The sequence below is a fragment of the Xyrauchen texanus genome, chromosome 30 (genome assembly GCF_025860055.1).
Source record: "Xyrauchen texanus isolate HMW12.3.18 chromosome 30, RBS_HiC_50CHRs, whole genome shotgun sequence".
Lineage (NCBI taxonomy): Eukaryota > Metazoa > Chordata > Actinopteri > Cypriniformes > Catostomidae > Xyrauchen > Xyrauchen texanus.
The window spans coordinates 35,804,450-35,827,386 of record NC_068305.1 but is presented as its reverse complement, the minus strand read 5'-3'; the positions used below and the strand labels follow the sequence as shown (position 1 = coordinate 35,827,386).

The 22,937-nt window shown below is 40.4% G+C and overlaps 1 protein-coding gene across 4 annotated transcripts; it reads left to right on the top strand.

Moving 5' to 3' along the window:
- Positions 1–350: 350 nt before the first annotated feature.
- LOC127624309 (fasciculation and elongation protein zeta-2-like) lies at positions 351–16,053 on the top strand. 4 transcript variants are annotated; one of them, XM_052099085.1, is made up of 9 exons: positions 351–617; positions 884–992; positions 1,078–1,194; positions 1,853–1,994; positions 3,567–3,832; positions 10,365–10,440; positions 12,521–12,586; positions 12,713–12,738; positions 13,974–16,052. In XM_052099085.1, exons 1-8 carry the CDS (start codon positions 388–390, stop codon positions 12,721–12,723), a joined length of 1,017 nt encoding a protein of 338 aa, XP_051955045.1. In that variant the 5' UTR covers positions 351–387; the 3' UTR covers positions 12,724–12,738; positions 13,974–16,052. The 4 variants fall into 4 exon arrangements, 3 of the variants coding, with proteins under 3 accessions (XP_051955045.1, XP_051955044.1, XP_051955043.1); XR_007968146.1 differs by having other exon boundaries at positions 12,521–12,738; positions 13,974–16,053; XM_052099084.1 differs by lacking the exon at positions 12,713–12,738.
- The last annotated feature ends 6,884 nt before the right edge of the window (positions 16,054–22,937 follow it).

Genomic DNA, 22,937 nt, shown 5'->3' with positions numbered 1-22,937 from the left:
GTTTGTGGTTTTAAAAAGAAATATAACCTAAAGAGAACGTTCTTAAAACGTTAGGAATTGTTTCTCTAAAAAAGAACCAAACGGGAACCATATACTAGGGTAGCGTTCTGTGTTAGCTGGGTTTCTTGTAGCTACTATCAGATATTTGGTACTATGTAGCGTTACATTTAAATTAATTGAGATTCAACGTTCTTTGTGTTCGTTCACAAGGCGTCAAAGTGAGAATCAATTATTGTAAAATAATTATTCTAAGTATTCTAACAATTTGTAAACAATGACGTGGGGGAAAGCATAGACGACGCATGTTTACGTGGCAAACGCCCCGCCCCCTCAGTTCTGCCGAACGGGAGCGCGCACGCGTTCCCACCCCCGTCCTCCGCCGCAGTCATGGCGGCCCCGGTCGCACAGTTTGATGAAGACTGGCAGGATTTTAACGAGTTCAAAGCGGCTGAAACGCTGCACAACTGGACCGCGGAACCAGAGGTCTCACTGGAGATCCAGAGCTTCACGTCTTTTGAGGAGACGCTGAGCGCGAGCTTCCCGCTCACCAACAACAACGAGTGCACGAGCGTCTGTGCGCGCGCCATGAGCGAGCGCGAGCTGCTGCGCGACGACGAGTGAGTGAAAAAAAATATACGCTAAATATACATTTAACGTCAATTAAAATGAATGCCAACCATATCAGTTTGAAATAATTTAATTAAAATATACTACATTTGCAATTCAGACAGACAGTACGTGTGTCTGTGTGAGAAGAGGAAGTGTTGAAATGTGACTGACAGTTTTTAGTGTGAGGCAATAACCAGCTCTGTTTCTCTACCTGTTTTTACCCTCCTTCTAATGTCCTTCTTTATTCATCTGAATGCGCTGTTCTTTCTCTGAGAATTTGGAATGCTCTGACAGAGAATTATGGCAACGTCATGCCAGTTGACTGGAAAACATCTCACACTCGTTCACTGCACCTGCACACACTGAACCTCCGATCACAAGAGGTAAGACTCATCCATTCATTTAATATGTCCCTCCAGTAAGTGCAAACAGTTTTGTGACACACTGGTTTGTTTGTTTGTTTTTCAGCAGGTGGAGGTCAGTAATCTTGACCTTTCTGATGATGATGATCTCAGAGATCAGATGGACTTGCACACCATCATCATCTCGTGCGTGAACGAGGAGCCGCTGTTTACTGCAGAGCAGGTACAAACACACTCGCATGTATTTCCTTAGTTAAAGGAAAATTCACCCAAAAATGTAAATTCTCCCATTTATTCACCTTTATGCCATCCCACTTGTGTATGACTTTCTTTCTTCTGCAGAACACAAAAAAAGATTTTTAGAATAATATTTCAGCTCTGTATGTCCATACAATGCAAGTGAATGGTGATTAAAACTTTGCATCTCCAAAAAAAAAGCACATAAATGCAGCATAAAAGTTATCCCTACGACTCCAGTGGTTTAAACCATGTCTTCTGAAGTGATGCAGTCTGTTTTGGGTTAGAACAGGCCAAAATGTAGCTCCCTTTTCAGTCTAAAATCTGCAATTGAAGTCTTTAGGGATGATCATGATTTCAAGCTCGATTACAAGTAGACTGCTGAGGGAAATAAAGGAGTTTTGATCTGTTCTCACCCAAAAATGTTTTTTTTTTTTTTTTTTTAAGACATGTTTTAAACCACTGGATTTGTTTGGATAATTTTTTATGCTGCTTTTTATGTCCTTTGTGGTAAACGAAGGAGAGTAAACGATGAGAGAATTAAAATTTTTGGGTGAACTATCTCTTTAAATAGTTGAATATTTTCCTTCTTTAATCCTTTAATAGGATTTATCTCTTTATCATAAAGTGTGTGTGTTTATCAGGTTATAGAGGAGATTGAAGAGATCATGCAGCAGTCTCCCAACTGCGAGGAACTTGAGAGTCCATCCCAGTTTGACCTCTCTATGATGTCCCATGACTTGAACACACTCACACACACTACATCCAGCAGCAGCTATGAGGAACGTATGTACTTTGTGTGTGCGTGTGTGCATGCGTGTGTGCTTGTTTGTGCGTGCTTGTGTATGTGTATTAGCACATTTCAGAGGAAATGTAGTTTGGTGATTTTTTTGATTTTTTTTGCGCACTACACTCTTTAAAATTAAATAGATCAGATGCTCGTGGGTTAAAGGAAAAATAATATATTTTTTCCTCTTCTTTTTATAAACTTTCCTCATTTATAAGTTGCTTTGGATAAAAACAGCTGTAAATAAAATCTCAGACTGTCTTGAGTGTGAAAATGCTTAAAATCATATTCCAGAAAATGGAATTTTTATTTATTTGACAAATAACTACAACTCTTGAGTCTTTTCTCCATTATTTGTGGTAACTTGTAATTTTGTACAATCTCCCCAATTTTTTCACATAAACCTTGAATCTGAGGGAATCCGATCGCTTTTATACAGTTGAAGTCAGAAGTTTACATACACCTTAGCCAAATACATTTAAACTCAGTTTTTTTTTTCACAATTCCTGACATTAAAATGTTCCCTCTCTTGGGTCAGTTAAGATCACTACTTTAATTTAAGAATGTGAAATGTCAGAATAATAGAAGAGAGAATGATTTATTTCAGCTTATATTACTTTCATCACATTCACAATTGTGATATAGTCAATTAAAAGTGAAACAGTCTGTCTGTAAGCAATTGTTGGAAAATGACTCATGTCATGCTCAAAGAAGATGTCCTAAACTACTTGCCAAAACTATAGTTTGTTAATATGAAATCTGTGGAGTGGTTAAATATGAGTTGTAACAATTTCAACCTAAGTGTATGTAAACTTCTGATTTCAACTGTACATAGATGCAAAAAAATTCCTTGGAAAAATATTGCATTCTTTGCATTTCTAAATTTGATAAAAATTCCCTTATTTAGGTAGTAAAATGTAATTATCACATTTATTTAAAATAATCAAATGATCGCGGTCAGGCAATGTAATAATCACAACAGGCCTAATTATTGAATCCTCATTTGTGTTTTTAGTTTACTGTTTTATTTTTGGTTTATTATTTTCACATTACCAAAGTTTATTTGCATTGTCTGGGCTAGAAGATTTTTTTAAAAAATAATTAAGGGTACACCATGAAAAGTGCATTTGCCATATTATAGGTTTCACCTCTTGTACATTGTTCTGTGTGTAGAATATTTTAAGGCAATTGCATTTATACGGTCATTGATAAAAATGTAACAATTAAACTGTGATTATTTGTGTTTTCACTACAGAATGACACAGAGAAAAACTGCAGCAAATTCAGTCATTTTGAATTATTTTGAATTTAGATTGTGTATTGTTCACATAACTCTAAAAAGTCATTGTTTAATACAAAATAGACCTACATATTTTTTATTTTATTAAGTCCAAAAGCTGTTTATATATTATAGCAGAGACTGAATTGGAGAGTTTGTGTAGAGATGTGTGTTTAAAAGTAAAAATTGTGCTGTTTGTTTAAATGACTGTAGAACTTCAGACATTTGATGTTTCTGTTTTATTTTCTCATGGGTCCCATACTCCACCATTCTTTCTCTCTCTCTGTCTCAGGGTTGCGTGGTCTGTGTATGTCTGAGCTTCTGGAGTGTCTGGAGGAAGTAGAAAAGCAGATCCGTGGTCTCTCAGAGGAGTTGATTGATCAGCTGGCTGTGAGGGAGGAGCTGGACTTCGAGAAGGAGTTAAAGAACACGTTCATCTCGGCACTCATCGATGTGCAGAACCGACAGAAAGAACATCGAGAGCTGCTGAAGAAGAAGAGGAAGATGAAGACCACAGCAGGTGTCCAGCGATCTGACCGCTCGCATGTGCCGGGAACTGTAAGATCACATATTACTCTGTAGTAAAATGCTTTACCATGCTTTCACATGTTAAAGCTGTAGTGTGTTATTTTTGCACCAATAGTGCCACTAAACAGAATTGCAAAAATAATCACTTGTTGTGCTTGGAATAGCATACTACCATGTGCTCTTTTTAATAGTAGACTGGTAGATTTCAATCATTGCTACTTTTCAAACAGATTCCAGAAAACTACCCCATCAGGGATGCACTGATACCACTTTTTCTCTTCCAATTCTGATCTGAAATCTCAATATCGTCCCTTACCAATGTAGTTTTTTACATAATCAGTTTAGAATATATTTACCTCATTGTGTGATATTAAAAAGTTCCTCAAATTAGTATGTAAAGAAGCACAAACCTCTAACATTATTTCAATATAAATGTGCATCCTATTAAGAAAAACTTTATTGTTAACTAGTTTACTTGATAATGTATTAGCAAAATAACAGTAATTCCAGTCTAAGTCTTCAGTAGAAAAGAAGCCAGTTGTCTTTGCAAATTGTTTTCAACTTGTATCTGTACTTTAAATAATTCAGATCTCTTTTTTTGTTCAATTTAGTTGTAAGAAATCAGTCCAATTTTCATTCACAAAGTTATTTTTTGGAACCCAGTCAAATTATATATTGTTATAATTAACAAAATAATAATAATAATAATACATTATTATAATTATTATTGTTATTAATATTATTGACATTTTAAATACAATATACAGTCGAAGTCAGAAGTTTACATGCACCTTAGTCAAATACATTTAAACTCAGTTTTTCACAATTCCTGACATTGAAAACATTCCCTGTCTTTGGTCAGTTTGGATCAATACTTTATTTTAAGAATGTAAAATGTCAGAATAATAGTAGAGATTGCCTTTAAATTGCCTTGCATTGCCTTTAAATTGTTTAATTTGGGTCAAACATTTTGGGTAGCCTTTCACAAGCTTCTCCCAGTAAGTTGCTGGAATTTTAGCCCATTCCTCCAGACAGAACTGGTGTCAGGTTTGTGGGTCTCCTTGATAGAAATTCTTTATCGGATTGAGGTCAGGGCTTTGTGATAGCCACTCCAATACCTTGACATGGTGTCCTTAAGACATTTTGCCACAACTTTGGAGGTATTCTTTGGGGTCATTGTCCATTTGAGCTTTGACTTCATGGCTGATTTAAAAACAAAAAAAAAACAACAAAAAAATGCCCAGTGCCCTCTAAGTCCTCATGGTGGCTTAGTGACTCCACCTCAGCATCTAAGACCATTAATCCGCGCATCTTATCACGTGGCTTGTTGAGTGTGTTACCACGGATGCATAGCGTATGTGGAGGCTTCACGCTATTATCCGCGGCATCCATGCACAACTCACCACGAACCCCACTGAGAGCAAACCACATAGCAACCACTAGTAGGTTACCCCATGTGACTCTACCCTCCCTAGCAACCAGGCCAATTTGGTTGCTTAGGAGACCTGGCTGGAGTCACTCAGCCCACCTTGGATTCGTACTCATGACTCCAGGGGTGGTGGTCAGCGTCTTCACTCACTGAGCTACCCAGGCCCCCCAAAAATTTATTTTAATGACTTCAACCTAAGTGTATGTAAACTTCTGACTTCAAATGTATTAAATCATGCACCTTCAACTGTAAAACCTTCAGGCATTTATATTGACATTCTGAAATCTCCAATTTTTAGAGGCTGCTTAAATATGCATATAGTTATATTTCACTGCATGTTCAGACGTTTTTAATTCACATTTTAACAAATATTTTCACACAAAAATATTTGGTGTTGTACCCCATTGAACCCTCATTAGTGTTAACTTGCTTATTCGTGAAACAAAATTAAATAATAAAAGGAAGAAACAACAGCCAAGTTGTCCTTTATGAATATATATGTAACGTTTGAATAACGAGGCTGACGAGGAGATGCGGATCCAAACGCAGTTTGAGTTTATTTAATCAGAAAACACAAAATGAACAAAAGAACAACCCACGATGGGGAAAAGAAACATAAACTAGTTAAGGTAACCACGGTAGAGACAAACAGGGAACAAGGGAGAGAAGCACACATCAGGCTAACATCAAACAACGATCGACGAGGATTGAACAAAGACACAGGGTATAAATACACAGACAGGGATAAAGGGACCAATGAAAGAACAGAACTCAAACAAGATAACAATGTGATTAACAGAAACCAAAGGCAAATTAACAAGGGCAGGTGAAAACAATGAACAGTGAACACAAGACTATGGAGGTACAAGGGTGACGAAAGTGAAAACTAAGGAATACCAAAAGTGACAAAATTACAAACAAAGGGCAACAGAGGGACAAGACAGGGTAACCGTTACATAGCCCCCCCCTTAAGGATCGGATACCAGACGATCCTTAACGACAAATAACAAAAGACAAAAACCCACAAGAACAACATGAGGGCACCAGGGGCAAACAGACAGTACAAGTGGGCACATGGGCAGACAGGCAGACCAGGGGGGGCACACTGGGCAGGCAGGAAGTCCGGGGGGCACAAGAACAAGGAGGCAGTCCAAGGGGCACAGAGGGCAGGCAGGAAGTCCGGGGGGGGTCCCGAGGGGAAATGAGACAGTCCACGGGGGCACAAAGGGAGATGCGACAGTCCACGGGGGGCACAAAGGGAGATGAGACAGTCCACGGGGGCACAAGGGACAACCAGGCAGTCCATGGGGGCACAAAGGGACAGGTTTAGGAGGCCGGGGTGGTATCGACCGGGCGGGGACAGGTTTCGGTGGTCTGGGAGCTGGCCACCGGGCTAGGGAAGGTGCAGGAGGCCTGGGAGCTGGCCACAGGGCAAGGACAGGTTTGGGGGACCAGGGAGGAGGCCACTGGACAGGGACTGGGTCAGGAGGCCTGGGGGAAGGCCTCAGGACGGGAACAGGGTCAGGAGGCCTGGGTGGAGGCCACCGGACAGGGACTGGGTCAGGGGGCCTGGGAAGAGGCCACGGGACTGGGACTGGGTCAGGAGGTCTGGGAAGAGGCCACAGGACAGAGGCTGGCAGAGCCGTGAGGCGGAGCCAAGGAGGACTTCGGAGGCGGAGCCGTAGAAGACTTGGGAGGCGGCGCCAAAGGAGGCTTAGGCAGGGCCGTGGCAGACTCAGGCGGTGAGGCCTTGGGCAGGTCAGGAGGCGGAACAGTGTTGGGCGGAGCCAAGGGAGGCGATGGTGTAGAAGGCTCAGAAGGCGGAGCCACTGGAGGTGGAGCCGAAGGTGGCGAGGGCGAAGAAGGCTCTGAAGACGGAGCCAATGGAGGCTCGGAAGGCTCCGGAGGAGGAATTGAAGGAGGTTCAGGAGGCGGAGCCGAAGGAGGCGAGGGCGATGAAGGCTCTGAAGGACGGAGCCAATGGAGGCTTCGGAGGAGGAGCCGGAGAGGCTCGGGAGGCTCGGGAGGCTCAGGAGGTGGAGCTGAAAGAGGCTCAGGAGGCGGAGCCGAGGTAGGCGGCACCGTGGGAGGCTCTAGGAGCGGAGACCGGGAAGACTCTGGAGTCTCTGGGGGTAGAGACGTAGGAGGCTCTGAGGGTGGAGCCGCCGAAGGCTTGAGTGGCTTGAGAGGTGGAGCCATAGGAGGCTCAAGAGGCTCTGGGGGCGGAGCCGTGAAAGGCTGGAGTGGATCGAGAGGCGGAGCAATCGGAGGCTCTGGAGGCGGAGCCGTAGGAGGCTCTGGGGGTGGAACCGCAGGAGGCCCCGTAGGCGGAGCTGCAGGAGGCTCGAGAGGCTCTGGGGGCGGAGCCGTAGGAGGCTCAAGAGGCTCTGGGGGCGGAGCCGTAGGAGACTCGGGGGGCGGAGCCCTGGAAGGCTCGAGAGGCGCAGCCCTGGAAGGCTCGAGAGGTTCAGGAGGCGGAGCCCTGGAAGGCTCGAGAGGTTCGAGAGGCGGAGCCCTGGCAGGCTCGAGAGGCTTGAGGGGCGGAGCCCTGGCAGGCTCGAGAGGCTTGAGGGGCGGAGCCCTGGCAGGCTCGAGAGGTTTGTGGGGCGGAGCCCTGGCAGGCTCGAGAGGTTTGTGGGGCGGAGCCCTGGAAGACTCGAGAGGTTTGTGGGGCGGAGCCCTGGAAGGCTTGAGAGGCGGAGTTCTGGGGAGCTCAGGGGGCGGAGCTCTGGAAAGCTTGGGAGGCTTGAGAGACGGAGTTCTGGAAGACCCGAGAGACTTGAGGGGCGGAGCCCTGGAAGGCTGGAGGGGCTTGAGAGGCGGAGCTCTGGGAAGCTCGGAGAGCGGAGCTCTGGAAAGCTCGGGAGGCTTGAGAGGCGGAGCCCTAGGAGGCTCGAGAGGCTTGAGGGGCGGACCCCTGGTAGGCTCGAGAGGCTTGAGAGGCGCAGCCCTGGAAGGCTCGAGAGGCTTGAGAGGCGGAGCTCTGTAAAGCTCGGGAGGCGGAGCTCTGTAAAGCTCGGGAGGCGGAGCTCTGTAAAGCTCGGGAGGCGGAGCTCTGTAAAGCTCGGGAAACTCGGGAGGCGGAGCTCTGGAAAGCTCGGGAAACTCGGAAGGCGGAGCTCTGTAAAGCTCGGGAAACTCGGATGGCGGAGCTCTGGAAAGCTCGGAAACTTCGGATGGCGGAGCTCTGGAAAGCTCGGAAACTTCGGATGGCTGAGCTCTGGAAAGCTTCGGGAGGAGGAGCCCTGGAAGACTCGAGAGGTGCTGGCTCTAGGATGGGCACGACCACTGGCGCTGGCTCTTGGGCGGTCACGGTTACTGGCACTGGCTCTTTGATGGTCACGGCTACTGGCACTGGCTCTTGGACGGTCATGGCTTCAGGCTCTGGCTCTTGGACGATCGAGGCTACTGGCACTGGCTCTTGGACGGTCACGGCTACTGGCACTGGCTCTTGGACGGTCACGGCTACTGGCACTGGCTCTTGGACGGTCACGGCTACCGGCACTGGCTCTTGGACGGTCACGGCTACCGGCACTGGCTCTTGGACGGTCACGGCTACCGGCACTGGCTCTTGGACGGTCACGGCTACTGGCACTGGCTCTTGGACGGTCACGGCTACCGGCACTGGCTCAGGGACGTTTGAGGCTACAGGCGCTGGCTCACTGACGTTTGAGGCTACAGGCGCTGGCTCACTGACGTTTGAGGCTACAGGCGCTGGCTCACTGACGTCCGAGGCTACAAGCACTGGCTGGGTTGCCGTGGTGAGCGCCGGCTTGGGTTCGCTGGGCGCTGAGGGCAGAGCCAGGGGGGGTTCAGAGCATGGGGCTGTGGCAGGCGGTGGCTGGAGTGCAGAGACCTCTCCCTTTCTCCTCTTCCTCCGGGCTGATGCGACTGGCGAAGCTGGGATGTTGTTCCTGGTCGGCGTGGCTTCAGGTTAAGCTGACCGTGGCTGGCAAGGGCTCAGGCTCGCTGACCGCTGGTTGACGAGGGCTCAGGCTTGCTGGACGGTAGAGGCCGTGAGCGCTGGTTCAGCTCACTGTGACATGCGTGGCCGCTGGCTCGCTCACTGTGACATGCGTGGCAGCTGGCTCGCTCACCGGGGCAGGCGTGGGCTCTGGCTCGCAGACCGGGGCAGGCGTGGGCGGGAGGCGGAAGCCTGTCTTCTCCTCCTCCTCGGGCAGACGAAGAGGACCGCTGGCTCGTTGACAGGCGTGAAAGGACGAACCACGGGCTGAATGGAGGGTCAATACTGCGGGAGGCGCTACGGGGTTCTCCTCGATGATGTCCACTGTTAAAGGAGAACCGCGAGATCTGTAGGGTCTCCTCAGCGAGCGCTGAGGCGTCCAGTCGCGTTGGCGGTGGCAGCCGCTCCTTCAGCCCGTCACTCAGGTTGCCTCGGAAGAAGACCACAAGGGAGAAATTAGGGAAGTCTGAAACGTTTGCCAGAACCAGAAAGTCGTGGATGTGGTCTTCTATAGGTCGGTCCCCTTGCTTCAGGCTGAGCAGTTCATAGTTCAGCCCGAAAAACTGCTGGATCCATTGTGTGGTCGATCGTTCTGTAACGTTTGAATAACGAGGCTGACGAGGAGATGCGGATCCAAACGCAGTTTGAGTTTATTTAATCAGAAAACACAAAATGAACAAAAGAACAACCCACGATGGGGAAAAGAAACATAAACTAGTTAAGGTAACCACGGTAGAGACAAACAGGGAACAAGGGAGAGAAGCACACATCAGGCTAACATCAAACAACGATCGACGAGGATTGAACAAAGACACAGGGTATAAATACACAGACAGGGAAAAAGGGACCAATGAAAGAACAGAACTCAAACAAGATAACAATGTGATTAACAGAAACCAAAGGCAAATTAACAAGGGCAGGTGAAAACAATGAACAGTGAACACAAGACTATGGAGGTACAAGGGTGACGAAAGTGACAAAATTACAAACAAAGGGCAACAGAGGGACAAGACAGGGTAACCGTTACAATATATTTATGTCAACATGTTACAAAATGTTTACCCTTAGCGTTTGTTGGCAAAAACTAAACTGAACGGAGAATGTTAATATTTTGTGTGTTGGAAAGTCGACATTTATTGAGTGACATATGTCTCTTTTCTCTTTTTCAGTATTTGACGACAGTGATCCCATATGACAGGAGCAGTGGTGCCCCATCTGTAGAAGATCTACAGATTCTGATCAAGAGTGAGTCAAGCTGTCTGTTAACAGCATTAGTTACATGTTTCTATACTTAATCTTTGTTTTTGGGAGTCTAGGTCACATGTACACAAGCTTGTTGTGTGGGGTTGTAGGTCACGGGTATGTCTAGTAGAAGGCCAAACAGCAGGCCATATATTGTTCTGTATCAGCCATTATTGGTAGTCAATTGTGGAGCTGGTCGAAGAGCACTGCTGATTGGTTAACTATTTCTGGGTATGGTTTGGATGTAGTGTTGTCAAAAGTACCAGTACTTCGGTACCAAGTCGATACTAAAATAAAAAAGATGTTACGGTACCAGTGTTTATACAGTACCGGTAGTACCGAGCACCGAATCTATCCGGTACCAGCGCACAGTATGACTGACACACGACAGCTTTAAAATGCTCACAGGCTTATTTTGAATTCGTGCTCTGTTACTTCTTGTACACTGAAAAGGACAATTAATCAAATAAAAATCGTGACACTCCCTAGTATGATTTATTAAACCGATAAAGGCTGCAATCTTACTGTGGAAGAGATGTGTACGTTAAATAAATCCAACCTCTCGTCCACTAGAAACTCCACAAACATTGAGAATCATTCACGTTGTATGAGATGACAGAGCAGATCAGTTATCCATTGTGAATCATGTAAAATATATATTTATGTAATTAAAATCACAGCATCTGCGCTCTAATCTCAGCTCAGCTTTATTTATATAGCATTTAAAACAACAGTTAACCAAAGTGCATCACAATAATACAATTTAAAACATAACAACATTTCAAAATGACCACATACACAAACACCAGTAATCTAAAATACAAACACTCCAAAACTGTGTCCTACATTTCATTCGTCAGACTTAAAGATGACTAAAAGATGAGATTTCAGATGTGACTTCAAAGTCTACAATGATCACACTGCGCAGTGTCGCAAACTGTTTATCCAGAAAAGTGAAGCATACGCACTGATCTATATAGATCAGTGAGCATATGGCAAAAAACACGTCATAATAAAAGCACGATTCAAAATAAAATCTAGATGCCTGAAATTGAATAAAAATATATTATAACTTTATAGTAACATTTTACATTCTCTGTAATAATGAATCAAAGTATCACAAGCAAGACATCTGTTGAATAAAAGTTTGGCAAAAAAAAAATTCAATGACATGTTAAAAATTGTTATGTTCCCTTGTTAAAAGTTTTAAGAATGTATTGATTAGACACCATTTTAATGATGAAATTAAATTATACTTTTTTAAAAATTCTGGAAAATAATAATAATTATTAAACTATAATTATTAACATAATTAAATATCAACTAAACTGGTGTGTTCAGTAGCACATTATCATATTAGCATATTTTTGCTGTGGTATCGAAATTGGTATCAAGAACCGTGAAATTGAACTGATGTTGGTACCGTGACAACGCTATTTGGATGTGATCCTTTTTATTTACAATCACGCTTGCCAGCTGAGGAGTTGTTACCAAGGTTACTGTCATTAAAATGGAAATCTTTGAAGCCTGGCTCTCAGAAATTGTGTGGAAGTATACTTTTTTACATGATTTGCAACACAAACTCTACAAAGACAGCGCAGCCAAGACAAAAGAATAGAGAGAGATTGGAGTTTTTAAAAGTGGTTGGGGCCGTGACAAGTTTAATAAAGCAAAGAAGCGACATGAAGCAGCTGCTCACGGAAAAACATGCATTATTTTCTTTACTTGTGGCTGGAACAGTAAGTTAAACACTGGCATCGCCCTCAACAATCTCATTTTAAATCGAAGTTGTGGAGAGTATAAGTGGTGGCTTCTTCCATAGTATAAATAAGGCTTCAGGTGTGACCTGCAAAGTGTTTTGTATGTGCATGTCAGGTCAAACCAAAAATGTTCTGTGAAATTTTGTGGCACATGCATTTCTGAGCACCTCCAACTGTAGTTTGAGTAATCGGATCACAAAAAGTTTTAAACCGGTTACACCTGTATTTAGTGTTGATCGGCTCACCTGAGGTAGACATTTTGGGTCTGTCTGTGTGTGTTTGTGTACTTATATGAATGTATGTATCTTTGTGTTTCTCTGCAGTTCTTCATGCCATGCGTGAGGACAGTGAGACAGTTCCTGCTCTTCTCACTGACTACATCCTCAAAGGTATCAGACCTCTGAAACGATCATGAATTTCTATCATTGTCAGTCTGATCATGTGAATGTGTGTTTATGATGTTTGACCATCGTTTGGTTTTATTTTTGTTTTTACTCTCGCTGTGTTTAATCTAGCACTGGTGTGAGAGGTGGAGACAGAGGTTTGTTGATCTGTTGAGCATACACACAAATACACACACACACACACACACACAACACATATGTTTAAATAAGGACATATCATTGCTTTTATTGAAAAGTAAAAATAAAAAAAATACCAATGCTTAACCCAAACCCTAAAAGAAACATTTTACTTATGTTGTTTTCAATTGAGGACATGGATTTAGCCCAAAGGGTGCTTGGGTTTAATTCACTTTTGTGTACAGTTTTGTCCTTCAAGTAATGTTTTTTTATTTATTTTTTTTATATATCAGTGCTTGCAAAGCAGCAGGTGTTTTAAGTTTTTGCTTCAATTAGTTGTATTTGAGCTGAATAAATTGCAGGAAATTGTGGAGAAAAATAATTAAACAAAGATCAATTTCAGTGCAGCGCTGGCTTGCAAGCACAATCATTAATGAGTCCATTGAAGGCAGAAGTACTCAGTGCTATGGAGTTATAGAGCGCAACAGTGCCCCGCCCACTTATTCAGCCAGTCTGGGTTCCGCAAGTATTTTCCCCATTCATTTCTTCCATAGACTTTTCGATAAATCCTCCATTAAAGAGTTGTAAAGCATGAACCAAACCAACCAGCACCGAGGTAAATCGCAACTTTACGGACTTTATTTTAAGACAAAATTTTTTTGAAAATCTGACGAAAAGTCAAAGTTACAAATCTATGTACTTACTGTCTTTCACAAGGACACGAACTACAATCCCATGAAGCACTGCGAATGACACGATCGAATGTAAAACTATGGGAATATATACAAATATTAATTTTACGTTATAAACAATATAGTTTGTTTATTGTGAACTATTCTGATATACACAAATATATGCAAGGAGACCAACTTGTTTGCGTCATTCAGAGTGCATCTTTGAAGTGTGTAGTCACTTCCGCGGTCTTCCTTGGACACGGTTCTCTGATTGGTGGATCTTTCACTGCTGTACAATGGGTACTGTAGTTGTTGACCAGGAATTATGCTATTAAACGCAGGCAGATGGCTTCAATAGGAGCATATACAGTGGATTAACAACCTTGGAGCTCACAGTGGGTCTGTCTTTAAAGGTTTATAAGTTATTGTTAAAAATCAATTTGTCTATGGAAAACATAAATGGGATTTTTACTTCTGGAACCCGACTGTTGCGCTCTACTCCCAGATGACTCCTGCTTCACCTGATTGGCTGAGGTCTGATGACTGACAGTTCATTTATCCAATCGTCTTTGTTCTTCCAGTGCTGTGTCCCACTTAAATGCTAGGAGCTGAAAACTGGTTCATCTCATCGGTACGGAGGATCGCATTTATTCTGCAGATGATATTCCTTCGTAATATCACAAAATTTGCACAAAATTTACCCCCAGTGGCATTTATTTCTATATCTGAATGCATGTTTTTGTTTTATGTTGATCTCATTAAATGTTAGATTGCAGTATTCAGTTATTTAATTTGTTTGCAGAATTACACGTATTTCCTAATTTAGTTTATATGTCGGTAACCGCGTTGTACTTTTACTCACTGTTTTGTTTATTTTAGTTGATCTTGTTTATCTTTCATATTGTGTAAGAGGAAATCATATTCAGATGAGCTGGTTTACAGCTGCAGGTCTTGTGTGAATGTGGGAATTCTCACTCTGTGAATCTTTCCATCAGATAAGTACAACAGTTTTTAGGAAGTCTTGAGCATCTGTGGGCTTTCTATTAATCTGAAAAGATTCAAACCTGAAAGTGATCTTTCCATCCAAGGCAGAAATATGTAGGGAAGCCATGTAGTGTGTTTCTGTGAAGTCATTTTGGTAACACTTTACAATAAGGTTTGATTTGTTAACATTAGTGCATTAGGTATCATAAACAAACAATGAACAATATTTTTTGGCAGCATTTAATGTTAATTAATGAAAATACAATTGTTTATTGTTAGTTCATGTTAATTCATAGTGCATTAACTAATGTTCACAAGACACCTATTAATTAAAACAAATTAACTAAGATTAATAAATGTTGTTAAAGTGTTGTTCATTGTTAGTTCATGTTAACTTTGTTAAGAAATGGAACCTTATTGTAAAGTGTTATAATAATAAAATCAGCACAGAAACGTTCATGTTTTTCGATCACCGTTGAATGGATCTACAGCGGCACACAATTAACAATACTTTTAGGCTAGGAATATTTTTACTTGTACTGTACATCATCAAAATGGTTATTTTTGAACAGCTCTGGAGTTTGTGCCTCTAAATTCTCAATGACAGTATTAATATTAATTTAAAGATGTGTGAGGTATTAAATTAAGAGTTTAGTGAACTTCTTGACTGTGAGATGTCGGCAGAGGAGAATGGTATGGTATAAGAAATTTTACATGTCACATAATATCTTTGGAATTGATTAATGTCGTAAAGTGTGGAGAAATAATGCATTCCATTAAGAGATGAACACATCTGTCTGGCCTCACTGAGGTCCTGTACTGAGATTGAGTGATTGTCTCTGACTTCAAGTCTTTGATTGTTTTTCTTGACTGGTGATCCACAGGTCAGAGATGATATTTTTGTATGTGTAGTTGTAAATCCTGAATGCTGTTTATTTTTATGGAGAGGTTGAGATCTTGTGTGGAGTCCTGCCGATGTACAACCTTAAACTCAGGAACAAATCATGTCACAATGAAATAAATGTCTCTTAATGCTCATGCTCATGTTAAATGGATAGTTCAGCAAAAATTAGAATTCTGTCATTTTATACTCAACCTCATGTTTTCCAAAACATGTTTGATTTTCTTTCTTCCATGGAAAGTCTCAGTCACCATTCACTTTTATTGTATGGAAAAAGAGGTACAATGAAAGTGAATGGTGACTGGGCTTGGAACAACATGAGGGTGAGTACATGACAAAATCAAAATTTTTGGACAAACTATTTCTTTAATGCAAGTGAATGTCAGAGATTTTAAGGTCGATATCGTTTTCATGTTTGTGATGCATTCAGAATGAAACAGTCGCTGCATGCACTTTGAATTTGTCTCTGAATGAGAACAGAACAGATAAAACAGTGAACTACAACTCTTAGATGTAGCTCTTGAGTTGTGTTGTCATGAATGTGTGTCAGGTTGAGGTGGCCTGACACTGAGTAACATTAGTAAAGTTCATCAGGGTACACGTGCTATAATAACAAGCAATAATCAAATGCTGCCTTTGTAAGTTCATGATGTTTTGTACATTGAAACTGATCATATTTTTAATGCAACAATTTTTGTGCTAATGGTCCTTTCAAATAAATATTTTATAAGAAACATGTACATAGCAGGACAGTTTGCAAATAAAGTTGTCTGTTCTGTTCATCAAATCTACTGTGTTTTTGTGTTTGTGAGCTCTAAGTAACGGTTCCTGTAACTTTGGTACTTTCCCATAGTGGTTATGGGAAAACCTGGAAATGTCAGGGAGTTTTATTTATTATTTTCCAGACCTGGAAATGTAATGGAAAGTCCTGCCAATTTCTTCTTTTTTCTTCTTCTAGTTTTCACTGTTCTAAAACATTTCATTGGCTAAATTGCTCTATTGTAGAGATTGTGTAGAGAAAACTGGCAAAACTTTAGCAATGTCTGATTATAATTCTATTGAGTCAAGTTTTTTTTTTTTTCAATGCATTGGTTAAATCAGTCTAAATGAATCAAAATACTTTTTTTTTTTTTTTTAAATCTGTGTCCGGTAATATACAAATGCATGTAAATATGATGGAAATTCATTGGTCAAAAAGGGTGGGAACCCTGAAGATATATATTTTTAATTATTTTACTTTAGTCCCAGAGTGCCACTCACCAGAAAATAAGACACACAAAAATATTAGATGTACATTATATTAATAATATATTTAGCCGTGACTGTATTCACAATAGCACAACTTCTCGTGCCTTTATGTTTAAATATTAACCATCAAATTACAACATTGATTTCTTTAAACAAAAAAAATTTCAGCACTAATGCATTATAAATTCAGTGGCCTAAATATATTTGGACACTTTGGCTGCATTTAAAAATGCATTAATGTGTTTTCATCATATTACAAAATATAAAGGCAAGTGGCATTTATTTAAAAGAAGGTAAGCGCAAGCACACTTTTTAAAACATTTCACAAAAGAAGTTAAAGGTTTCAAATTGCCTTGCCTAGTATGATGAACTACAAACTATTTAACCCTTGTGCACTGTTCGGGTCACACTTGTGATGTTCCGGTTCATTTTTGACCCACCATAGGAAATGAATGGGAAATGTTAAAATACAAAGATTTATTTATTGTTTTTGTCATATAAAAATCAATAAATCAGACACAATGCAGAACACAACCACACTTAAATGAAGGATTGAGACTATCACACATCCACAATGCAGAAAACACTATTATACACTATTATATTAGTGATCTCTCATTACAATATTTTCTATTTCCAAACTCAACCATCGTGTGCACATCCCTAGAGTTGAAGATCAACATCATCTGACCCACTTATTTGGCCCTCATAAGTGTAGACAAACCTGTCTTTATATACCAAACATACCACACAGGTTGAAATCTGTGTCTGACCCGTGTGACAAAGTTTATACTACAATTTTGATGTTTGAAATAAATGACTGGTATCAAAATAATACAAAATCGTTATCAAGTTTTACAGCATATTGAAGCATTGCAAAATCTGACACTTCAACACAAGTGGTAACAAATGCTACAATTTGACAAATAATACTTTAAAAGTATTAGCCTGCATAACTTGTGATAATATCTCGAAATTTAGTTTGTAAGAGCATGAGCTTAGAGAACAGCTAATGCATGGAGCACTGAAGTCATCTACTGGCCCCAGTTGTTATATCATGTAATATATATGTATATTTTTGAATTCCACTAGATGTCAACAGAGACCCCCAATGCGTGACAAATTGTGATGTTTAGACACTTTATTATTTATTATTGAAGTGATGATGACAAAATGAGCTTGTTTTATATTAAAATGGTGTAATTTAGAGCTAAATAATGTCTACATACCATAAAATCCCCTCTATAAATGCACAACTAAAGTATATTTACTTTAATGAAACGAGTGTTATTACATATCTTTAAAACTATAAAAAAGTAGTAAAATAGGGAAATATTACACATATAACAATCATGCTAAATTGCTAATTTGCTACTAGAAAATCACTTGCCATTATATCAAACACAGTTGAAAGATATATGGTTTGTTAAATGAAGCTTAACTTTGTCTTTGTGTTTGTTTTTGAGTTTCCACAGTATGCAATAGACTGGCATGTCTTAAGGTCAATAGCAGGTCAATGATGGCAAAAAAGAAACAGCTTTCTCTAGAAACTCATCAGTCAAATTCTTTTTTTTGAGGAATGAAGGCTGTGCAATGCTTGATAAAGGTGTAACTACAGTCTTCAAAGGACAACAGGCTCTAACAAGGACAGAAAGAGATGTGGAAGACCAGATGTGCAACTAAACAAGAGGATAAGTACATCAGAGTCTCTAGTCTGAGAAATAGACGCCTCACATGTCCTCAGCTGACAGCTTCATTGAATTCTACCCGCTCAACACCAGTTTCATGTACAACAGTAAAGAGAAGACTCAGGAGGACTTATGGGAAGAATTGCAAAGAAAAAGCCACTTTTGAAGCAGAAAAACAAAAAGAAAAGGTTTGAGTGGACAAAGAAACCCAAACATTGGACAACAGAAAATTGAAAAAGAGTGTTACGGATCTTAAACCCCATTGAGCTTTTGTGGGATCAGATAGACTTCAATCTCAGAAGCTGAGGCGTGTTTATACCCATTGACTCTACTGGGGTAAAGGGGGTGTGACGCCACTGAATATCACTCTTCTTTGTAACATTTGCAAGTGGATCATCACCAAGTACTGGTTCTACATCTGCCTTTATGCACATAATCTTCTCTGTCTTCTTGATCCTGACGTTCCCCTGCCACAATTTCTTCCACTACCATTGGTAACAGTGGCTCATCTCTGTCCTCCCCTGAAATTATTAGCAAAAACTGTCCCTTACAAAACAACTTCAAAGATTATGAAACCATATAGCCAATAAAACAGCATTCAATGCATTGAGGAGCATCTAATTAAATGAAATGTCTTAACTAACTAACTGTAACAAGTTCTGTTCTCTTGGGCAATGGAGGAGTCAGGAGCTCTTTCTCACTCTTCCTCCACTGGTGAGCTGGTACGGGTTTTGAGTCTCCCTCTGTCTTTACAACAACAAGAGACAGGTGTTAGGGATAATTTAACCTAGGTGACGAGCCTTACCGCTCTCTCCCACAGACAGACACACGACCATACCCCCATCCCCACACTAACCAACCCTAACTTTCATTCTACACTCACCAACTCTAACTTTCATTCTACACTCACCAACTCTAACTTTCATTCTACACTCACCAACTGTTGGAGATCTAGCATCATCTCCATCTTCCTCATCACTCACCACAATGTCAACATCTGAGATATTTCCATCAGCTATATGTTCAAGAACTTGTATGGAGTGGTGGTGTAGTGGTCTAAGCACATAACTGGTAATCTGGTAATCAGAAGGTTGCTGGTTCGATCCCCACATCCACCACCATTGTGTCCTTGAGCAAGGCACTTAACTCCAGGTTGCTCCGGGGGGGATTGTCCCTGTAATAAGGGCACTGTAAGTCGCTTTGGATAAAAGCGTCTGCCAAATGCATAAATGTAAATGTAAGAACTTCAAGTGCTGTATATTCTGCATATGAAATAGTATCCACTTATTAATAACAATTTATTAGTACTCTGATATAGATAAGAAAGGTCAATCGCTTGTCAACACACTGCACATTTTAATGGACAGAAATATTTGAAAAAATCCTGATTAAAAACGTGTAATTATACAGTCGATTTTGAACTTTAATTAATAAATGCAATCATTCTGTTTTACGTACAATCGATTCAATATTGGCAAAAAATATCAATAAATGTGAATAAAACTGTTCAAAATGTTGCTAACTTCTGTGTTTGGAGGGAAGGTGCTGCCATGCCTCTTTAATATAGGGTTGATTTGTTTTAATTACGCCATGCAAGCCATACTGCCGCTTGATTGGTTGACAAGTGTCCAATCTCATGGATGGCAGGCTTTAACTGAGGTGAAATGCTCCAGAAGCAAAAACAATTGGGCTGACATGTGATGTCCATTGTAATGGGGTTAATGTATCCTTAACACTATTTAATTGGACTGCCAGACAGAGTTAATACATTTTGGAAAGAAAAAAAAACTGGATTAAAAATGCAATATAACATTTTATTTTCAAGAACTAGTAAGAGTGGTATGGCATTCTGAACTCAGCCTGAAATAGTGATGGCAGAAACTAAGCTTTCTTAAACTTCGAGCAGGGGCGTAGCAGCAATGGGGGACCTGTCCCCTGCACTCTTTAAAAAGGTAATTTGGTATCTCACGCTTTTTCAAGCTAAACCCATATTGAGTCCAAACGGTGGATTTGTATACAGTATTCTTTGCATTTTGTTACTTTGGGCTGATTTAGTGACCATCCGAAACAACCCTTACACAATAGGCTAATAATAGTGTTCAGTAAAGAAGTTAAGTGATAAAATACATTTTTAGAGTTGACAAAATGTAATATTTTTCCATCTTAACCACATGTTATACACTGGAGACATTTTTTCCCCCTCAGTTGAAGATGCCTCTATAAACTAAACAAAAATTCAAAAATGTATCCTAAAATTTAAACAGAAATTATAATAATGAGAATGACGGAGATGACAAGTTAAGGCTGTGACCGCAGGTATTAAAATTTTCAAATGTTCCAGACCACATGTCTTACTGTTGCATCCACCATGAGCAGGAAGTGGGAAAGGGGAACTCGGAGTTAAAGGTGATTTTCTGATTTATCCAGGATTAGAAAACCGATCTGACGGAGTTGACGCAGTCAAAAGTCTGTGATAGGCAGCTTTTTATGGATAATACCATTTAAAGTTTTCTTAATGTAATGTTTGATATCTTACAGGTCCCTAACTTTCATTTGATATTTATGAATTTGTTGAAATTTTAAACACTTTGTTTAGCAGTTTAACATTGTGATCTCTTGCTGAGGATCTAATGAAATTATTTTTAAATATAAGTAAAAAATGCCCTGAGAACACATCTCCTTTAGATTGAACTTTTCCAATATTTTTATTGTTATGAATTTATTGATTTTTAAAATTAAGATGACTTTTGTATGTAATACATATTTTGTCCCTTATCTCAAGAATCAGTGTACTCAGAATGGTGCCAAAAACAAAAAAACATGCCAAAGTCTACGGTAACTCAGATAACCAGCCTATACAATTGTGATGAGGAGAATATAATTTCAGAATGCTATTCTGAGATGCAGGTTGGCGCTGACTTGGGGGCATGAGGGGGACCTACACAATATTAGGCAGGTAGTTTTAATGTTGTGGCTGATCAACATTATACTGATGAGTATATATAGACTACTTTGAATAATTTTTTTTCACCCTATTAGCAAACAGTTTTTCTTGTTATATATATATATATATATATATATATATATATATATATATATATATATATATATATATAATTTTTAAAAGAATATTCTGGGTTCAATACAAGTTAATCTCAGTCAATGCCAGCATTTGTGGCATACTGTTGTTTTCCACAAAATACATTTCAAATCGCCCATAATTTATTTTCAAAAAAAGCAAAAATTTAGGTTACTGTGAGGCACTTACAATGGAAGTTAAAGTTCTGCTAAAACTTGTGTATTATTTGAGCTGTAAAGTTGTTTACATCAACGTGTGAATTTTGAGATTTTGATGCAATGGCGTATCCTAACCGCTAGAGGTCAGTGCAGACCTATTAGTCAGCAGCAACTTCATTATTTCGCGGGTCTGTGGTCTGTGTGATTTAATTTAGACGACAACAAAAACTAAAGTAGTTAGAGTAATTATTGAAATATATACAGAATTACCAAAAGGTACTACGGTAATAATTATTAGTATTAAGATCATTTGTCAGATTAGATTTGTCATGAGTAAAAACATCTACTTTTCCCACATTTGATTCGAACTGGTGATAAAAATTTCAGCAAGTAATAAAATGAAACATTCATAATATACGATCTGCTTTGTCATCACATATTTTAGGCCACTAGATGAGTCATATCATGATGTCTCTATATCACAGTTAATTTATTAAGACGCTGAAATGCTAATCCATTAATTCCCTGATCAGCATTCACATTTCGCCTGGTTGCGTTTCAGGCATGGAGGGTTTATTAGTGAATTGATGCGCTCCTTTATGAAATCATTTGCACATGTAATTCATCAAAAACCCCTTATGACTCACTTGCAGAGATGACAGGACGGAAGTCGGCACTAAATGGGATCTTCAACTTGAACAACCCCCCAACCGTTTGCCCCTATGTGAACTACAACGCTTCTTGCTAAGCAAGTTCAATTTCGAAATGCATCCTCAGTGTTGCAGCATTGGTCGCTATGTGTTGCTACCTTTCATGGATGTAAAGTTTAGAGTTAGTATACGTACAGCTAAAAAGAATGCAGGTGCATTATATACATATAGGCCTATATATATATTCCCCCCTATGTATATAATGGCAGAAGAGGATAAGTTAGATAATATAAATAGACTTAAACTGTGTATTGCACATAATTATTGCTCAGTGGGGTGACTTTAACTGTTTATGAGATGGATTGCATGAGGGAAAGAACTGTTCCTGTGCCTGACGGTTCTGGTGCTCAGAGCTCTGAAGCGTCGGCCAGAAGGCAACAGTTAAAAAAGGTAATGGGCTGGGTGAGTGGGATCCAGAGTGATTTTACCAGCCTTTTTCCTCACTCTGGAAGTGTACCGTTCTTGAAGGGGGGGCATTGGGCAACCAATAATCCTCTCAGCAGTCTGAACTGTCCTTTGTATTCTTCTGATGTCTGATTTCGTAGCTGCACCAAACCAGACAGTTATTGAAGTGCAGAGGAAAGACTCAATAACTGCTGAGTAGAACTGTTTCAGCAGCACCTGTGGCAGGATGTTGGATAGCTTCTATTATAATCAATGAAACTGATTCCTCTTTTTATGTATAAAAATACTTTTCTTTTCTCTTTCTTCTGTGCTTGCTTCTACTCCAGCTACTCTGAGAATGTAGCTGTTCAATACTGCAGATATTGTTGACTC